The 20,925-nt window shown below is 35.2% G+C and overlaps 2 protein-coding genes across 2 annotated transcripts; one reads left to right on the plus strand and one right to left on the minus strand.

Annotated features, from left to right (window-relative positions):
• Positions 1-133: 133 nt before the first annotated feature.
• LOC138315267 (sodium- and chloride-dependent glycine transporter 1-like) lies at positions 134-19,169 on the minus strand. Its single transcript, XM_069256156.1, has 16 exons — positions 19,092-19,169; positions 14,716-14,794; positions 13,495-13,657; positions 12,957-13,088; positions 12,383-12,547; positions 9,833-9,893; positions 9,299-9,431; positions 8,598-8,732; positions 8,276-8,379; positions 3,495-3,619; positions 3,009-3,121; positions 2,449-2,589; positions 2,112-2,211; positions 1,767-1,871; positions 1,226-1,383; positions 134-737 (listed from the first exon to the last, which is right to left on the minus strand). The coding sequence occupies exons 2-16, from the start codon at positions 14,752-14,754 to the stop codon at positions 525-527; spliced, it is 1,887 nt and encodes a 628-aa protein (XP_069112257.1). The 5' UTR covers positions 14,755-14,794; positions 19,092-19,169; the 3' UTR covers positions 134-524.
• Positions 5,144-6,713, plus strand: LOC138315269 (protein-tyrosine sulfotransferase 1-like). Its single transcript, XM_069256158.1, has 2 exons — positions 5,144-5,940; positions 6,524-6,713. Exons 1-2 carry the CDS (start codon positions 5,144-5,146, stop codon positions 6,711-6,713), a joined length of 987 nt encoding a protein of 328 aa, XP_069112259.1.
• Positions 19,170-20,925: the final 1,756 nt, after the last annotated feature.

Here is a 20,925-nt window from a genome sequence, read left to right on the forward strand (position 1 = left end):
TGTAAACGAGATGACTTTCGCGGGGTTTAATTTTGCTTTTAATCCATATCAAACATGCATGGAATTATCGAGGTCGGTCGGCATCTAACACAATTATCACTCTTAATTAATTAAGAAATTAATTCTGACATAATTGTTTTTTGATTTATTTTATTAACGCAGTCTGTGATGTTATTTTTTTTCGCTGCAAGTCATATGGACTAGTAAACCCCGTGATTTCACTTATCTAAATGTTTAATCACTAGTCCAAATTAATTACACAAAATTCATGAATGCAAATTCTCACAAAATGATGCATCCGGACAGAAATATTTGCATACAGAATGCACTCAAAATGCGTTGTAAAAATATAGTCTTTATATACCAACTTTAATCGCATGGGGAACATCTAGTCCAATCGGACTAGTTCATTACAATTGGCACTAGTCCGGCTGTAAAATTATATAAGTACTAGTCATGGGCATCGGTCTAGTGCTTAAAGTCGCAGATGTAATAGCGTATCATTCATAATTTACATCGCTTCTTCACATATGTGTAGCCTCTTCATATCCCGGTGGTGACAAACCCGGGTCACCTATAAATCCATTGTTATGATTTCCTGTTTTATAACTGGAATACGATGTTCGGTTCGACATCATGATCTTCAGAGCCGACTTCTTTTTATAACGAATCCCGTCTCTATTTGAATCATCAGCTGGTCCCCAGTCTGGCAGAGGTTTGATCAGCTCCGTCAATACCTTCGTAAGAAGAACAGTATTTATTCATTTTGTTTTTAACCGTATTTGTTATAGAGTATTAACCCGTCTCTTTCCACAAGTTATACAATTACTAAGCAGTGGACGACGGACAGGTGGTCGAAAGGAACGCAGTTTTGGTAGTGGCAGTGCAAGTTTTGTCTCGCCATTTCCGACTGTAATGAGGCTTATTTTAGTTAGTATTTGCGCATCCAATCCGAACATATGGACTAAGATTAGGAACAAAACATATTACAAGGTACAATGTACTTGTGTTTTCTTATGTAAAAAAACTTAGAACGTTTGATCATTTGATAGGTATTCTTTCACTTCCTGGGATGTATGAAATATCAAAGTTTTCGCATAGTCAAAACAGCGAAAAGTATTTCACGATAAATGTTTAAAAAAGAAACATTTACATGCAGCCAATGAAATCTTTAAAACGTAAAATTGTGTCTGTAATGAATAACACAGTATTGAGGGTTACTTACATGATATCCTCCATTTGTACAGTAGTAGAAGAGGAACCAGCCCGGAATAGCCAGTATAGGGAATAATGTAACGAGCCACCATAACATCTCTCCCCAGGCCGGGTAGACATACCCCAGGAGTGTGATCTTTTCGTACTGTACTGCCTTAAATACGATTACTACCTGTAATTACCAGAAAGGAGAACTCTAATTAAATATCATTATTGTCATCCTCTTCGTCGTAATCATTATCATCTTCATCATCATCATAACGTAACGCCAAGAGAGCGGAAAAAAATGCATATGTATATGATTTTGCGATATTTGCAAAGCTGAGTCGATCGCCGAAATAGCTTTCATAAAATAATTTCTAGTGTACATAAATGTCAAATCAGTATCGCGCAAATCACAACATTAACAGTAAATAGAGCGATAGTGCGAAAGAAATATTAATGCTGTACAAAGTCCACTCGATAGCTATTTTTCCGCTTTCCTTGATAATTAAAATTCAAATGGGTACAACTTCTCTCTAGTAACACCACCTAAAGTAAACATAAAAGACCTACGGACAGGACGAGAGGCGTTTTTCCACACCAGCAGTAGGCCCAGTAAGCCCATGGTGTCCGCTTCATCATCAACTGTATATCCTTGGCAAAATTAGAGTACCCTGCGAAGAGCAAAGCCATTGGTTTACAAATATGAAGATAATAGTTTTAAGGGATTTTCTGTTGTTGTTTTTTAAGACATTCTATGCAGTCAAAAAAAAGATAGCATTTCTTAGTGTGTTTTTTGAGTGAATAGTTTAGATCATGCGGAATGTTTACGTCCCAGCCTAAAAGCAACCCTCGTGGCATAATGACGTTTCTTTTAGTTTTAAGACTTATATTGCACTAATTGTTTTACTTACCATATATCCAGTTAATGACAATACACTCAAACAGACCCACAAACAACAAGGGGAAACCACTGACTGCCGAGTCTACAAGCTCCAATAGGTACAGGCCGCCCTGTGTAATAGTGGAGAGAAAACCTTCAAACTCTAAAATGGTGTTATACATATTGATGTACATGGACACAGTTTCATAATTATAACATAGTCTTACTTTAATTATTTTCAAAGGAAAGCATAACAGTAGGTTAGAAATATCCATAATTTATATCAAAATCCTTAATTATTAAAGAGAATATTTCTTTTAAATTTATTTCACTTTCTAGGGTAAAAAAAGGTATTATAATAAACTAACCCTTGTTGTCATTGGTAATGCCAGTAGATAAAACAGTGCGGCCACACAAATCCGGAACATGAAAGAGTTTTTCCAGCTCTTCCGCAGCACATGCGCATACTCGTCAATGAATGATGACATAACACATTCCATAATGGAGAACTAAAATATGGAAATAAGGGTATCATTCAATGATTTATCGATCTTCATAGATGTATAAAAATAAGATATAGTCAAACCTGTCTATAAAGGACACCAAATTGACACAGCAAAATATACAATAAAGAAAGATATACCTTATACAAAGCAAAGAAATCCATTATAACATTGTATGCGAATGTACCGGAGATGTATGAAAAGGTGTGTAATGCAGTAACAGTTACTGCTCTTTGCATGGAACACATGTACAGCTTTCGCCGTACTAATCAATACCTCAATAGAGACAATAGTAACCATCAGCTTCTATTTAGCTTTTGGACGGAGTTCAAAATCAATCAAATGACGATAATATTGCTAAAAAGCGAATATTCAGCATCAACGCAATCATTAAACAAACAAAAAACAAAACAAAAAAGTTTTACCTGTGAACTAAAGCCTATGACGAGTAGCATGAAGAAGAAAAGGATGGCCCATACAGTTGGCGCTGGCATATTGGCGATAGCTTCTGGGTACACGACAAAGGCCAAACCACTGCCTGGAACCATGCATAGTCTCAGTGTTCATTTTTAAGGCTGAAACAACTAAAGTAACATAAGTGTCCTTATTCTTTACCTTCAAGGATAACCATAAGCAGTTACAATACAAGCAAGATATTGTGTTCAGGAATTGTATGTGTCCCTTTATTCAAACACTGAACTTGTACCTCTAGGGCACCAAGAGTGGTAATATTAATGAATATTACTTAATTAACATGAATACATGGTGCAGGGATGATAATATCCGAAAAAAGTTTAGGTCATTTTATTATTCTAAATCTCTTCAGCTATTTCCATACCCTGCTATAAACAATAAATAGCTTTAAAAGAGTCAAAGCATTGTGGATAACATGTTGATTATGTAAGAGTTACCTCCCGTTGCTACATCCTTAACGTCGACGCCCTTGGCATTCGCCATGAAGCCCAACACCGTGAATATGACGAAGCCAGAAAAGAAACTAGTGAGGCAGTCTATACAGGGAACAATGAGGGCGTCCCTGTATCAAAGGAAATCAATACGCTTATAAATGTCAAGTGTTAAATAAGTTTGTATTTTTCATTCCTTCTTAGAACACCTTCCTCTTCTTTTCAAATCAACAACAGCTGTGGTACAATAGTATTGTAATACGCTAGTATACATCTGTTTCATCGGTACTACAACAGTCAAATCTCTGATTCGAGTTAGGCACTAGGGAGGTCCTGAGATGGTTCAAAAGTTCCCGTGGACATTCATATTACGGAGAGACATTGATTTGACTGTTTCTCAAGTCTCGGAGAAGAAGGAGACTACGGCGCGCATTTTAGCGCATGCAACAGTGCTAACAGTTGCACACCTGGTAATGAATCAAAGGGAAGCCGCATTCACATCAGTAAGCAAATACTTAATATATGCTTAAAAAGAGTGTCGGGTAATTTTATTTTATTAATTCTAATTTTATTACGGTGATAACGTAATCGAAAACTGACAACATTACACGACAGAATGAGTTTGTACACACAAAAAAACAGAAATTTATCTAATTGTGAGCATTAACAAAAAATAGCAAAATCAGTAATACCTCTAGCTATGGTAATCTATTGTCGGAGGAGGTTTTCCTTTTTCGACAGAAAAACATTGTTTTAAAGATGCACATTTTTAGAGCACAATATACTAGTAGTCAAGCAGTTTGTTCTATTATACAATTATTTATTCAATTGTTGGTTACATTAGCTTTTCATGAAAATAATACATTCTAGCATATATTCACATAAAACCAACTACAACACAAATCATTAACTATTCGAATGCAAGGCACTGAAATATAAATCATAACATGATATTTACAAAGCAGTCCGGTAAAGAATTGTATTTACATTGTAGTATTCGTTCAAATGACTTACAATATGTAAACCCAATTTGTCGGTAGATGTTTAGCAACGTGTTACATTTTAGTCGTGAACTTACTTATATCAACATTGATAGCATTACATCAATTATGTTGTCTTTTCAAAACTAACTGTTCCTGTAATGACTTTTTAATAACAACAATTATGAATAAAAACACCTTTGATACATAACCGCGAATTTGAAAAATTATAACAAAATTGCCATTGAAACATAGACTTCTTGAAATTAAATATAAAAATTTCTATCCGTACTAATGCAAACGTCTGTAATATCAACAAACCCCCGGCTACTTCTTAAGTAATACTGAGTTAATGTTGGGGTGGCCTTTGTTGTCATTCGTGCATTGTCAGTACGTGGAACACGCCCCGGGGTACATTTGCTCATAACGGTCCGGGCAATTTGCAACGCTTTTATTAATGCAATGTTAACATTGTCATAAGCATACAGGGTATTCCATTGCATACTGATATGTAGTTATGAAGTACATTAATTCACCTAAAGTGATTTCAGGCAAAGGTCAATTCGGACGTAGACGCGATCATATGAGATGTAGAAGAAGCGAACTTCTGCATTCTAACTAACCCACAGTGATTTCAGACAAAGTTCACACTTGGATTTTATTTTGTTGACAGAGATGCGAGCACAGAAAAGAAACAAACTTTTCCTCGCCATTGTGCTCTTCATTATATTTTATTTATTGTATACACACGATAGACATGACCTTGATAACGACGAACTGAACAGTAGACCGAGGAGGAGTCCATTTTCAGCATCAGCGGACGCGAAACTTCCACTGATTCTCATTGGAGGAATGCCGGGAAGTGGCACCACCTTACTTCGAGTTATGCTGGACGTACATCCGGATATCCGGTGTGGAGAGGAAACTCGGGTAATCCCGTATGTTCTCGGAATGCGATGGGAGAAATGGGAACAATCAATGAAAGAAAAAAATATTCTTGACCGAGCTGGAGTGACAGATGACGTATTAGATGCTGCTATGTCGTCATTCATACTCGAGATTATCAAAGGGAGTGGCGACCCTGCACCTCGTCTGTGTAGCAAAGACCCTTTAGCATTCAAAGACGCCGAGTATCTGGCCAAAATATTTCCAAACTCTAAACTCCTTTTGATGGTTCGAGACGGCCGAGCCGTTTGCCATTCCTTGAGAACCAGGGAATTGACTGTTACAGGATACAACAACAGCGATGTCCGCGACTGTCTGAAGCGCTGGAGCAATGGAGCGGATTTTCTGGGCTTCCAATGCAAGCAGGTTGGACCGGACAGGTGTATAGCGATCAGGTATGAAGAATTCGTACAGTATCCCGAGGAATGGATGAGGATCATTCTCGACTTCATAGACGTGCCCTGGAACACCGCTGTCCTCCAGCACTCCGCATATGTGAGAACCAACAAAGTGCATTTTGCTTCAAAGTAAGTCGTACAGTCATACTTATTCCAGAACTGATCAAAACACCAAATTAAAGAAATTGTTACATGTAGGCGACGCCTCTTTTTTGTTGCTATTTTTCTGGAATTTATAGGCATACCTACATGTAGATGAAGGATCCTTAACTATTACGAACATAACCGGTATATGTGTTATTTTATCTAGTGGCATTGCGCTTACAAGCTGTCATATGTCTTTCCCATAACACCCTTGAGGTTACAATAAGAAGTATATCCGCATAGAAACAGTAGTCCATCGTTATGTTTAAATGTGTTTTAAAGCTTGAAACCATGGCTTGGTTAAAACTGCTCAAAAGGTTTGAGATTTGTCAGTTAATTCGTGAAACTTCGTTAATTTGTGATTTTGTCTTTAATCTTTAATCTTATGTGATTTGACACTTCAATATCGATAGATTAAGCACCAGGTATTGTAAAAATGTTAGTTGAAGCAATCACCCATATCATTTGTATGAATTCTATCTGACGTATTATAATGATTGTATCAACATATGTTTATTAACTCGGCGATATTTCAAGTTTTTTTATTTCTTATATTTTATACCAACAGTAAGAAGAAGACAGCACAGCTGCAGAAACCTGTTAACACAGCGGCTCTAAATAAATGGGCAGACCACCTCCCCGAAGACGTGAAGCGTGACATGGCCAAGATTGCACCGGCATTGATTAAGTTCGGGTACGACCCCGGGGCAAACCCTCCGACCTACAGATACGACAAACCATCAAGAGAGACACTTTAAGACTTAGAAACTTCGTCATATGGTGTGCATGAACATTCCACACCAGTGTTCGCTAGCCTTCTTGTGATTGTGAAGGTGTAAAAAATGCGCACATGGACACGTATAAAAGTTGATATTGGCATTGAACAAGTAGGACATGATATTTTGGTTTAAAAGTACAGAAGATTATATTATCTTGCCGCATCTTTCCAACATTTACAGGTAAAATGCCAATCACCATTCTTGACATACATGTATTGTGTAGTGGGTGCAAAACACGATTTACCGTCATTAATTAATGGTTATTTGTATCATATTGCCGATGCACCAGCTAGTGTGTTAATACATTTACAACCGCCAATGTTCAAAAAGATGACAATCACGGAACGCAGACAGTGAGCTTGCAGTTGTATGTCTAAGATATGCTACCATGCTAAAAATATTAAACCATACTAGATTAGATAGTATATGGGTCTATATGTTGTGTTTTAATGATTACTTTTATGGCTACCGGTTTGTTTACTGGTTGATTGTATGGGCGCTACTCAGTATGAAGTATATGTAGCAGATTTGTGCAATGTCGTTTTGGTGTGTTGCTGTTGATGCGATAAAGAACAATTTTGAGGGAACAAGACAACTTAGTATCGTGTGTTGCAGTTCAAGAATGCGCCCTTGGATACCACGTGTTAAGGCTCGTAATGACTAGCGAAGTAGCATAGTGCACTGTAACAATTGTTGGGAAAGGCGTCTTACGCAGCAAGGTTATCAAAAATAAATATAAAGGTGTCGATAGATTGGTGGAAATATAACGACTTGGATTGTTCCCAGGTGGTAGACACTTCCAGTGCGTACGGCTAATTACCCGCAGGCCATTGACAGTATGTAGTTGTACACGTAATATTGATACAATAAATTATTTCTATAAATGATTTATTTTTTTATTCGTCTTCAACATTGTATTCCCAGGTCTCGTCCTATGAATACAAAGAGCTTAATATATCTTTTTTAACAATTATGGTGGTATTTAGAAACCGTTTTCCATGACGCGGCAATATGTCACTTTGAAGTGAAGTAAGAGATGCATACCGCCAGAAGCGTTGATGCAATCCAATCTAGATATTGCTTTGTTTTAAACAACAAGAAATACTGTTTTCATTTATATGTATGGACAACTTCAAACTTTTCAACAAAACCGTTCGTAGATGTAATTAAACTCGTTTATAAAGACCGACTTATTGATTAATAGAAAAATGGCCTTTATAACCAAGTGGTCTTTATACACAGGTCATATTGTAATTAAGTTGGCAATCTGGGTTGAAAAAGGAAGACTTTTTAAGCGAATTATCTTTATACAAAGTATGTCGTTAAGACAATTTTACTGAACAAAAAAACTTTATTTTTATATGAAACTGTACTATTATGTCACCATTTCTTAGGATTCTTTTGTTATGACATCTTTGGTCTATAACGATGCTAGAACTTTGCAGACATATAAGTATCATCTTATATATATATAGGGTGTATATTTGTTAAATGCAAAAATGGCCCATATTGAGTTACTGATGACAATGGATATCATTTACCTGAGACAAAAGTTGTCGAACTTATTGAAGCTGGACATTAGAATAAGTCCGCCGGAGCATGCGCTCAGAGAGTAGAATACCTGAGTGGCCGCGTCGCTCCACACCTGGCGAATAAATAAATCCATAGTTAACAAAAAAAAAACATCTCAAAAACTAAAAACATCAAACAAAGGCAAATGAAAATATAAGAGGATAAAAACAATAATTTCATTACGTTTCATTTTTTTTTTGAAGACGTCCAACAGCAAATGTTGAGAAAAAAATATATTGAAATCATAAAAATGATATCCTGTCATTATTCTTTATAAATATCGTTATTTACCGTAGAATCCTGAAGCCGCTCCCAGGTAGGGGTTAGATAGTAATATATACCATCCTTAGCCCCGGGAAGTGTGGCCCCGCGGATCAACAGAGCTGTTAGCAGAAGATATGGAAATGTCGCCGTGAAGTACACTACCTGGTATCAAAATTACAAAAAGGCCTTAAGTAATATCTATTACATTGTACACATGTGATCAATAGACATTTAAATTTCACCTTCTACTCTTTCAGTAAATTATTAAACGATCGAATTTACGATGTTAAGACAGCAATAATTCATATCTGTCAACTCTTCCGGATTATTCGGGAGTCTTCCGGAATTTCAAAAAGAAATTTCCCGCATTTGCTTAATCTCCCGGAATCTCCCGTTTTCCCTCATTTAAAGGAGAAAAATCCAATATCCCACCAAGTAAATCCTCTTTCAAAAACCCAGGTAATGCTGTCGCACTATGTTGTTCGAGACTAGGCGATTGATTAGTGTCACCCCAGTCGATAATTATTGCCAGAGCAGTGAGCATGGGCCTTTCAAACTCGTGTCTGGTTTAGATTTTGGATGAGAAGAGTTGCGTTTCAGTATAACCTACTAGCACTATAGCATTCCATGTATAACGTTACAGTATAACGTATAGTTATTCAATGATAACAACATTGGAGTTGTTGGGTAAATCAGGCTTTAAAGGAGTGTAAGTGTTGGGGACACACCTTCCCTAGAGATTGGATTCCCTTTGAGAGGACGACGAGCACAACAAACCAAGCGGCTAGGAGACAAAGAGCAAGCTCCCATTGGATACCTCCAATGTCCTCTAATCCGTCCGACATATTTAAAACAGATTCACTGAAAATAAGAAGAATAAAAGTAAAAGAAAAAACTATTTTTTTTATTTGTTCTGTTTTACGTCGTGTTTCAGATTCATTTAAAAAAATGACAAGTCAGGTCTTAAAATCGTGCTACAAGTTTTCATATTTGCTACCACTTGTGTACGTAAGCCTCACATTCATGACTTAGAGATAAACAATAAATAATGAGGTGTTTGTGTTCAGAGTTACCTAAGGAAGTATAACGGGTATTTTGATTTCGATTGTTGTTTATATCACTTGTCACATCATTGACATTGAAGGAGTAGTGGGGAAAAAAGCTTTTCAATGAAGAAGTATACCTAAAATAAATCTTAAATATAACATAAAGAGCAGTTTGGGGTACGTTTACTTTTTTATTTGAACAGATTTTGAACTCACTAGAAATATCTCTCGCTTTTAGACTTCTCCAAAACTGTAGAAATGTTGCTAGCATTCTTTCCTGCAAATGAAAATCAACTATATACATTAACACATAACATTGTTATTTTTCTTTTCTTTATCATGCAATCCATTGCTACTTAATATGATTATTAGCAGGGCAACCTAAAGTGTTGAAAGCCAAGCTTAAACCTGCACCCTATCACGCCCCCTTGATAGTCCAGTTATTTAATCTATAAACCTTAAAAGCCCAAGTCTAATTTCCTTTCAAACCGCCTTAAAATATTAACTATACTGCCATTTCCCCAATTGGCATGAATTATCTACAGATTGTATCTGAGCACAGATCACATTAAGCATCGGTAGTTCATATACTCCCCCAAGAGTAAATTGCCACACTATGTTTTGGATGATGTCGCCTCTTCTTCTTTTGCCCATTTAATTCACAAAGAAATATCTTTCTTTTTGTACATAGATAAAGTTGAGATCTCTCTAACATGACACAAAATACGAATAAACGATCCCCAATAAAAACTTATTGATTTGAGTCTCACTGTTAATTTATGCCTACTTGTACATTTGGGACAGAAACATGCTTAAATCTACGCGACATGGCGGCTCTTAACATGAGTGAAGTGGATGTTTAAACGTCACACGATACCCTTGGAGACAGAAATAAAAACGGAGGTAACGATTTTACGGATATATGAAACAACAAAGGCGATACAGAGGGGCCCAATATCAGTGCAGTGAGTACATGTTTTATAGACCCTCTTAAGCTGTAGAATATTAGTCCTTAGGATGGTTAAAGTTTGATATTTAAGAACATGCTGTCCCCAATGACAACCCATTCAACGTAAAATGTCACTGTTCGCAAACTAGCAGTTTTAGTGTTCGCCGCATTGTGGAGCAGAAATGATTTAAAACTGAAGAGCATTAACCCACACAACAGTACGTACAGTAGTCCTAAAAGGTTTTGTCTTACAGGTAAAGATTTCTACAGAACAGCCATATGCAGTTTCCTCTTCTCAATCACTTCACTTTTTCATTAACGTGTACTTATGTTATTTGGTTAATTAAGTTTCGTTTTGTTTTACTTTTAGAGTACATATTTAGTAGATATCCTGTTTTAGCGCTTTTTGTGCTAAAAAATTTTTTTTCTAAAATACATGTATGATTGCGCTGACAGCGTTTTCTATATAATGTTAGTATAGCTATTATTGCGAAAGCGCGAATTCAGCACTACGCTAACAAGTTCAAAATCAATTATGGGGATTTTTTTTTGTGCCAAAATAAGTACATTTACAGTATAATACTGTAAACCAAATCTCTTCCGCGGATACCTATTTTTGCGATCTCCATTCAAAAACAAGTTCGCGAATATTAAAATTTGCAAATTTGAATGGAAATTTCTATCAACATTAATGGTATAGATATCACTTCGCGGTGATAATAAGTTAATTTACAGTACTTAACGCGCTATAAGTTTGCTTTTATATCTTTAAAACAGCTGAGGTAATTTAAGGACGAACTCCCCGACGATGCGAAGATTTCATGTGTCATGTTGTGATGATACGTTAATCCGTTTAAGTGCTATCTCGCTGAAGCATACTGTGAAATACCAAATAGTACAACACTTTCGGTTACATTGTACTGGAAATGGGAAAATCAGTTGTCGCATTGTCCTGATAATGAGAGCCTTGAAGGAGCAAACTCTGACAATTGTATAGACAATGATGGGTCTAAGTAAAAACCTAGGATATTCCTCAACTGGGCGGCCAATCTAGGCGAATGGTGAGGCAGTGTGTTTATAACATTTGCTCGGTATTGTGCTTTCTGTTGCGTTATAATAATGGATGCGGTATATTATAAATTAATTGTTCTTGTATTTAATCCAACTATCTGTAAAGTGGTGTACTGCTTCCCTGCAGATTGATTACAGAAACCGTTCATGGAGATTTCTATTACAGTTGATATATGGTGGAAGTACCGATATTGTACATTGTACCACATGATGCAGCAGTTTTCGTTCCGCTTTTGTTAACACAGAGATGACAAGTCAAAAGTTAAATTATCCTACCATTGTCAGTGATTATCATACTTAGTACTTCTTACAGTGATCATCATTCAAAGATCAATCGCGTGTAGTGACAGAAAGAACAAATGTCAGTCTTTCAATCGTTATTGTATTATGAAGGAGTAGAAATTATCCAAAAAATGCAATAACATTAAAAATTATTGTTTCTCAGTGTGAGAAAAGCGCATAAAAAATGCATTGTTTGAAGGTAGATATATAATGCATATAAAGTTACCAGAAATCAGAAATCCCAAAAGTGTGATGCCCAAGGCAAAGGTGATGTCTTTTATTTATTGACAAAACATTGACATAACTTCATTTGCGTTCATAAGCGAGACAATGATATGACATATAGTGTTTAAGAGAAAAATCCTTAAAAAGTCTATTCGTATTGAAGCTAACGTAACGCCATGCTACATTTGAAAACATGTTTACTTACATAACCCGGCCGAACATAACTAAAACGTAAATACCTGCAATAACGGTTTCATTCGTACTGTTAGATCCCGCCACTGTTCCCAGTGCCCATGGTAACGGGTCCGTCATCGACGCGAAGAAATAATAAATGCAGTAGGCGATGATGACGTTGTAGTATAGACCGATGAGAGCGGAAGATATAACAGAACAATACCCGAGACCTGTGCAATTAAACATAAATGTCATAAGTTATCATAATGATATCTGTACAATATACAAAAATGTCATAAAATATCATATCTGTACAATTAAACATAAATGTCATAAGTTATCATAATGATATCTGTACAATATACAAAAATGTCAAATAAACATAAATGTCCTAAAACATTATATCTGTACAACAAACATAAATGTCTTTTTCATAAGGTTTCATATCAAGATGTTAAATTGGTCAGCTTTTTCGTTGAAATAGAAATGCATCAGCGAAAAAAGAAATATTTAATACGGCTTAAATAAGAATGTTAATGTAAAATCCAACCGTATGTACAGTATTATCTCATTTTTTATCAAGCTTGGTACAAGAAATAAAAGCAAAAGAGCAATATGGGATTCGTCTTCTCTAACTACCTTTGAACAGCGGGTTGATTTTCCATATAGCCAGTGGTCCAAGACTGGCGAACTGGCCGAAACACAACTCCATGTAAAAGAGAGGCATTCCTACAAACAGCTGCATGAACCAGTAAGGGATCAGGAAGGCTCCTGTAAAAAAAAACAAAAAAACAGTGGTGATCAGGAAGAGAACCCCCATGACATTCATGTCAGAGGTGGTATATAAGCATAACGCGGCACTCGCCAGCTGTCTTTTAGAAGTTGCAAGTGATTCTTAGAACATATCTAAATAAAGCATGTTTTAAATATTCCCAGACATGCACAATTTATAGCAAGATTAATAAAAACCAGTTATTTTATGAATATGACAGATTTTGAAATAATTTAGTTGCATAAGCACTTAATGGTTTTTTTTAAACAAAACATAGTTGGCTTACGTTGATTTATCATAATATTTTCTTCGTTGCATGCAAATGAGATGATTTCATAAATATGACATATTTATATATTTGCAGTTTGTTTTATTATTATTATTGATTGGCTGATGACTACATACCGCCGCCATTTTTATATGCGAGGTAGGGAAACCTCCACACGTTCCCAAGTCCTACAGCATATCCCACACACGTGAGGACAAACTCGAGTTTCCCTCCCCAGTTACCACGCTCCATCACCTTCGGGTCATCTGTCACCGTTACAGTCCAATTCTGTTGTTCTTGCTAGAGAAAATTGTAACTGGCATTCAGGAAACGTAAATTTACCACATATAGCTTCTTCCGTGACTCGTTTGTAAGCGTTTACTTGATTGGTAACGAAATATAATACTCAATTGTACATGCATCATAGTATTTTAAGGAATATATTTTCATATTTGTTGAGGTTTTGAGGGTAAAGTGATAATGGAGCCCGTGTAAATTTTATGTAACCCACGTGTAAATTATGTAACCCCGGTGAAGTTGGGTTACATAAAATTACACGGGCTCCATTATCAGTATACCCTCATTACCTCAACAAAATAAAAATATATTCCTTATATTAACAGTTTTTCACTCAAATGAATATTTTTCTCACCCATCATCGTCAACGAATTTGATTAAGCAGCTGATTGTAATCGAGTCATTCATATGTTACCACCAAAAGATGTGAAATGACCCCATGTTTCCTGTCACATTGCTACGCCATTGGCTATTCGTGTAACAATAGAATCGCCGTACGTGTTCTACTATCATTATACAAATGACTAAGAATCAACGATTTGAATACAAGTCTAGCGGGATTTCAAATAAAAATTGAATGGTTTTTATTGATCTTGTTCTTCATGTTGTGTGATTTTTGTATTCCGCTTAATACTAAATTAAACAAAATATAATTATTCGACCGCAGTAATAATAATGTAATGATAATCGTTATGCCTTAAAGTAATAGTTTTGATAACACGTATAAAATATGTTTAGGAAAAACAAGTGCTTGAGCTGCTTACACGGATTTTGATTATTTTAATGAGGTTTTTAACCACTTAATAATAACATTAATATCGACAATCTAACATTAGGAGCTATTTGCCCACTGGCTTATATATTAGTTGATACTATTTCTCTGTTGTTGTCGAAAATGACATCAACAATGGGAAAAACGTGAAGCATTTATGGATGAGATGAAACATGTAATGATTGCTTTGGTATTTCGAAAGCATTGCGCCATGAAATATACAGTAGGGGAACTGCGTGGTAACAGAAAAGAACCAGAAATAGTATGTACCTCTGGCAATTCAACTTACATTATCTTCCTGGTCTTCATCTGATTTCATAACAGTCATCTTTGATTCTACCTTTACGGCTTACACGGGAGTGTTAAATCTGTAAAGAAGAAAGCAACCTTCGGTTTTAGTACCGCTACGTGTAACTCACATATCAGTCCATACAGCGCTTTGAATAAACCGCGTATCATGCAATTTTCGCGAGTAAACAATTTGACAATTTTCACTCAAATGGAAAACAAAATGTATTCAAACTGTTGTTATTTTGATAATGTGATTTTTAAACTATGCATTATCTTTAGAACGCAATTAGCCATACTAACAGTCCCTCGATATCGCGAATATAGCAAATCATCGCGAAAAATGCCCAGTTATACAGGATTCCACATAGCCGATTATTTTGGTGGTGATTTTATTTCGCGATTTCGCCGGACATTGCTGTCATTGAGAAAAATTGTTCAGCAAAATATTGAGTAATGTTTGCATCTTTAAGAATTATAAACGATGAATGCCAGATCGCAAAATTTTAAAATCGCTGGAATTGAATTTTTAATTCCGACGACAAACTTAAGAGCGCTTTTGACCACCCATGGATTCTACCTATTTGACCGTTGTTTGGGAATTTGTGCCAAGTCCCTGTGATTAAGAGAGTACACTCGTACCTGTTTGTAATAATCTAATGACGTCACCGTAGTTTTTATGTCTATGCTGACGTTATGTTATGAAGTGTCGTTAAAGTGTTATATTGTTTTATATTGTTTGTTTTTGAGTTGTAAATGTTTGTTCTGAAAGTTATATTTTAGCTATAAATATCTTATGTTACAAAAACCTGTTGTAGTACAGGTGTTTATAACACAGCTATATAAATCTTTAGGGGAGTAGCAATGGATACAAGCGCAATACTTTATTATGGGTCATAAGGAGATAGTCTGATATATTTATAGACCTATAATCCATAACAATGCATTCTCGAGTACCAATTGTGAACTGTTTTTCATCAGAAACACTATACTTTCTCACAAATACACAGTTGATAATGTAATATCTTAAAAGCTGCCTTGATAAAGCTATCACAAAAAAAAAGAAATTGATTCCTTAAAATTGGCACTCAAAAAAATCGGAATTGAGATCGCATTTACAGCTTAAGTAGTTTAACTAACAGAAATCATGGCATGTACCCCCTCCCGAAAGTAACGAGGAAACTTTCGTTTCTCGTCAAGTTTCCCATCAGATGTCTGTTATACGTGTATAACAAACAATGATTACTCGTGGTCCCCAGAGGTTCGTAATAACCGTCTTGTAATGTATACAGCAAGAAGTAATTACTGGCTCTAAAACAGCAATGCATGTCATTGCAAACCTATAGGTGATAGAGTGATATTACTCTATTAAATCGGTTAGCGGCACTTTTGAAATATACATTTATCATCATATTCAGTCGATACTGTAAACTTTCGGGGGTGCTAATTTAACGATTTCAGTTTCTAAAAGAGAGCTTGATTTTAACGGGAAAATGGTTGAATTGAAATTTATGTACCTATCACTATGCTGTGGCTATCTACTGACTTTTGTATGTCTGCAAAATTCGCGAAGAAATATTCGCAAATCACGACAAGTTGGATTTATTGACTATTTACTGAGATACATACATGTACATATTTAAACACTACTTTTCCAAATGTTTTGCTCTATTCGCATGTCATTATCTCTACTCTCAAACTCTTGGACCTAAGCGTGAAGTACAGAGGAATACATAATGTAGGTAAATACGGTAGATAGTTTAAGGTAAGGCAGTCTGTTTCATTTCCGTTGCTGAAATTATGTTTGAAATAATAATATATAGATATAGCTTTCCAGCTGCTTGTATAAAAGATCCACGATATATTTTCACATTTCAGCTACTGCAAACAGCTGTTTCGTCCTTCAGGGAACATTTAGTGCCCCAACTTAAGGATGAAAGTATCGAAAGTCTATCACATTTCCGTGGCTAAAGCATTCCTAACTGTGCTCCTGAATACAAAGCTTTTAAAATAAAAAGTTACTTGATTTTTATCAGTTTGGTGGGGTTTTATTAATTCCTAATTTGTGGCGTTCTTTACATGTATGTTAAAACACGTACGCCATATAATTAACATTAGACTATATAAAACATTACTTTAAAATGTTTTCTTCAGTTAACAAGAAGAATTCACTTTAACCCTCTTATTCATTCAACTTCAACAATTGTATTGCAATATGCGTAATAAGGTACGATATGCATTAAGGAAAAACGAGCGGTATATTGCATCAAGCTATTGTATTATCCCGCCTCAGACAAGAATCTTGTATTCCTATTGGTTAAAATGACGTCACGTGATATCAAATATATAGTCGTATTAGGTTAGTAGAAATCGTATCGGGTTTGGACGATAGAGTTATCGTTCTTTGACCCTAACGTCATTAGCAACAAGATGGCGGTCAAGTAACGCTTCGCGACGACGGCGCTCAACGAGACGGAGACAAAATGTTTGAATGACAGCGCTGATGACCACTTTTAAAGCAAACCGAAATCGGCAACACTTCTTTAGGATTATTTAACAGAAATGGACCATGACAACACATTCGAGTCTTCAATGATGTACATCAAAACGAGAGGCTCTATGTACACAAATTAATTTTAGATTGTTACACCACACTGTCATGCTAGCTATTAAGTTCAAATTAGCGTATGAAATACACGTCTTAATAGATGAGAAACGAAAACTTGTTTGGTAGAAAACAGAAAAACGTTTCCTCTTTACATAATTCTAGCATAATGATATTCATTGAATGTCTTCATATTATTCTCACGTAAACAATGTGTGTGGGATGGACAGCACGGCCGTGACAAATCGACAGTTAATTGGTACTTTAGTTTTACTCTCTCAAGGTAGGGAGATACAAAATTATCAGTTTAAAATAGAAGAGAAATCTGGCTCTCCTGGAGGCTATCTAATTTCAGTAAGGTCATGAAAGCAACGTAGTGGGTTAAAAACTTTTGACCTTAGTTTTAAGAGGATAAACTCATTTCAAATACATTATGTAGGTTGTTATTTTTCATGAAAGTCAATGGGAAAGGGACAAGGGTGGAATTGTTTTACCAGATATAGGGTAATTTGGTATCTAGTGATTCATCCTCTATAACATGATTATCGAAAGAGTATATCATAGAAAAAGAAAAGGATGATAGTCTGCATTATCTTTTACCTTATATCTTTTTATTAAATCAATCAGCTAAATCAGTGACGGTTTATTATCGTCTACAACAATTAAGTTTAGTGTATATTGTTAATGCACACATCCTTATCTGACGAATGTGTTCTAGAATTTTAGTAATTTAACGGAAATTTTATTCATTTTCTATTTTGAGATTTTTCTTAACATTTTAGAGAGTGTATTGAGAGAAATACGCATTCACATTTTTTGTAGATGTACTGCAAGCACTTATTATATAAACTACTTTTTGTTTCTGAAATGTAGTGGGCGTTTATTCAAATAAATCGCATTATGTGGTTTGATAACACTTAATGCGCTACTGCAAAAAAAATGCATTTACAAACAAAAATTAAAAGGAAAAAAATAAAAATGTGGCTTTGGTGGTTTACACAAGCTGTTTTGCTGATTGAATAGTAATGGTATTTTTATTAACATTTGATAGAAACACACATATATGTATACTGTACTGTATGTTGATTTATTATTATAATTTATCTCGATCCTTTAAGACATCTTACATAGAAGTATGATATCTTTTCATATTATCAAGCTCAACATTAATACAAATACAATACACATACGTTAAACACATGTATGCTTTTATGTGATGTCGTCATAACCTTTACAATTGCTGCACTAATCAAAGCCATAAATGATTAAATAGCAATTCTAATCAGATTGTTGCAGTTTCAAATTTGAAACTAGAACTGTTAATACTTTGTACGTCTGATTCTGCTGAAGTGCAACATTTTCTATGTCGAAATATTTACACACATCATTTTCAAACCAAGCATAAGATATAAAAATCCATGATCGAACAAAATGTATTTTTCAATTGAAAACGCAAAGTTCAACAGTAAATTTATAACGGTTTTGTATTATTAATAACATTGATACAAAAATTGGGTAGATATTATAGTTAAGAAAACATACTTATAACTTTATCTAAAACAAACGGTGAGAAAGTGTTTGAAATAGTAATTCCTGAAAAGAATGATATACAACACTAATTTTTATTGGCAAAAATACATAATTGCATTTTCAATTAACAATGACGATATGAAAAGGAGAGGAAGCACCCGATGATATAAAGTATTAACATGATATATATTATCTACAATAACGACAACCTAATAAACCTCTAAAGTAATATAACGAGTTACCTGTGTCACCGCGCGCCTGGTGTCCCCCTCCTGTGTGCCGTACCTCACATGCTATTAACTATTACCCAGGATTTTATAAACAGCTATAAATATTGATGGTGATTACATGTGCACACATGTCTTAGAGCCAATCATCATCTAGGGTGTTGAATTTCGTAGTCATGTTATCTCAGGTAATATTCATGAACAAATATTTCTAAAAACCAAAATTAATAAAGCAAGAAAACAATATGTTAAGTAGTACAACCAAGATATTTGCAATTGTTTCATTATAAGCGTCTTAATCAATGACACATTTTATTCCCACGTTGAAAAGACGAACTTGTTAGCCTTTTATGCTAACGTAATACAGGTTCAATTTCAGGTGTCTAGGCCATTCAAAACTTGACAAGAAGATTTTAGGTTTTTGGTCTATTTGAAAAAAACCACTTTTATTTGTTTCATTTTTTGAACATTACTTGAACTTTAGCTGTTGGTTAAAGCTTAATGAATAATGTCACGAAAGAAAATACGAGGTCATCATGTTCAAATTGAAATCATTTTGGGATAGTCGAAAACAACTACAACACAGCAATGTAAACATAAGGAAATAGGATATATAGAACCCGATGTTTTACAAAATAGGTCCCATAGTATCATCCATAAACCTTTCTCGCGGTTATTAATTTTAAATAGGCGATACTTTTTGACGTTACATAATACGGAGATATCAACAGGTTTGCTACTAAATTTTAACTTCAACTTAATTGTATCCATGTACATATTTATAGACATAGTGGGAAACAGCTTCGTTGTTACACCATAACTTGTCTAGAAATTGTCAGATTTATGATCATAGTTAATTTTACGAGAGCAGATGGCCACTCACTATATGTATAAAATTAACTAGCTTCTGAATCACAGCCTTGACAGGACACACACGGCACTACCAAATGCATCGAAACAGGTCGCTCATGGTTAAAGTTCGCCCAAGCTAGGAAGGTTTTTGGCGCTGGGGCTGTCTCGCTGGTTGGTTGGCTTCAGGACACAACCTCTTCTCGAGACTTCATCCAATTATCCATTTGAAAGCCTGGCAGAAGTTAAGGAACATATATATTAAGTAAAGAAACTTTCCTTGACTTCTGTAATGATTTTCTACGGGAAATTGTAAGTTAAGGAATTTCCTTCAGGTAAGGAAACTGGGCCTTGCTCCTTTATCAACGCGGATATAGGAACAGCTGTGTTGCTTGTGCGGAGGGAGATGTGGTTAATCTGCCCCATTGTCTCGCTAGTGCGATACGTATGTGAATAAAAAGAAATGAAATGAATGAAATTAATGCAGGTGCCGAAGATCGTTATTTTTTCTTTAATAATCCTGATTTCTAACCGACATAAGAACATGATATGAACAAAACCGTACAAGAAAAAAATGAAACTAATTCACATATTTCCGTGTTTAATAGTAACATTTAACTATGTCATTTTATTGACATTGATGTTGGCATTAATGCTCTAAATAATAGTCATTACTATAAGTGTTAGAGACGGCAGAATTGATACTCTATATGTTACTATCACTATAGTAACATTCACCCCTGAACTATATAATTGTGAAACTAAGGGCATTGTAAGAGAAAAAACTTGACCAATCACATGCTTCAGAGGTTTCCATTTAATATTTTCAGGGACCGACGCCCAACCTCAAAGACAAACAGTGTACCGTTACATTGTATTTGACTCCTATGTACATCAAAGGACCAAACAACATGTCTCTCCTGCTGTCGCATACAGAGCCTTCAGTTTTCCTATTATATAACTCAGAGTTGGATACAACGACAGTGATAGTAACTTTTGG

Source organism: Argopecten irradians, chromosome 2, assembly GCF_041381155.1.
Source record: "Argopecten irradians isolate NY chromosome 2, Ai_NY, whole genome shotgun sequence".
NCBI lineage: Eukaryota > Metazoa > Mollusca > Bivalvia > Pectinida > Pectinidae > Argopecten > Argopecten irradians.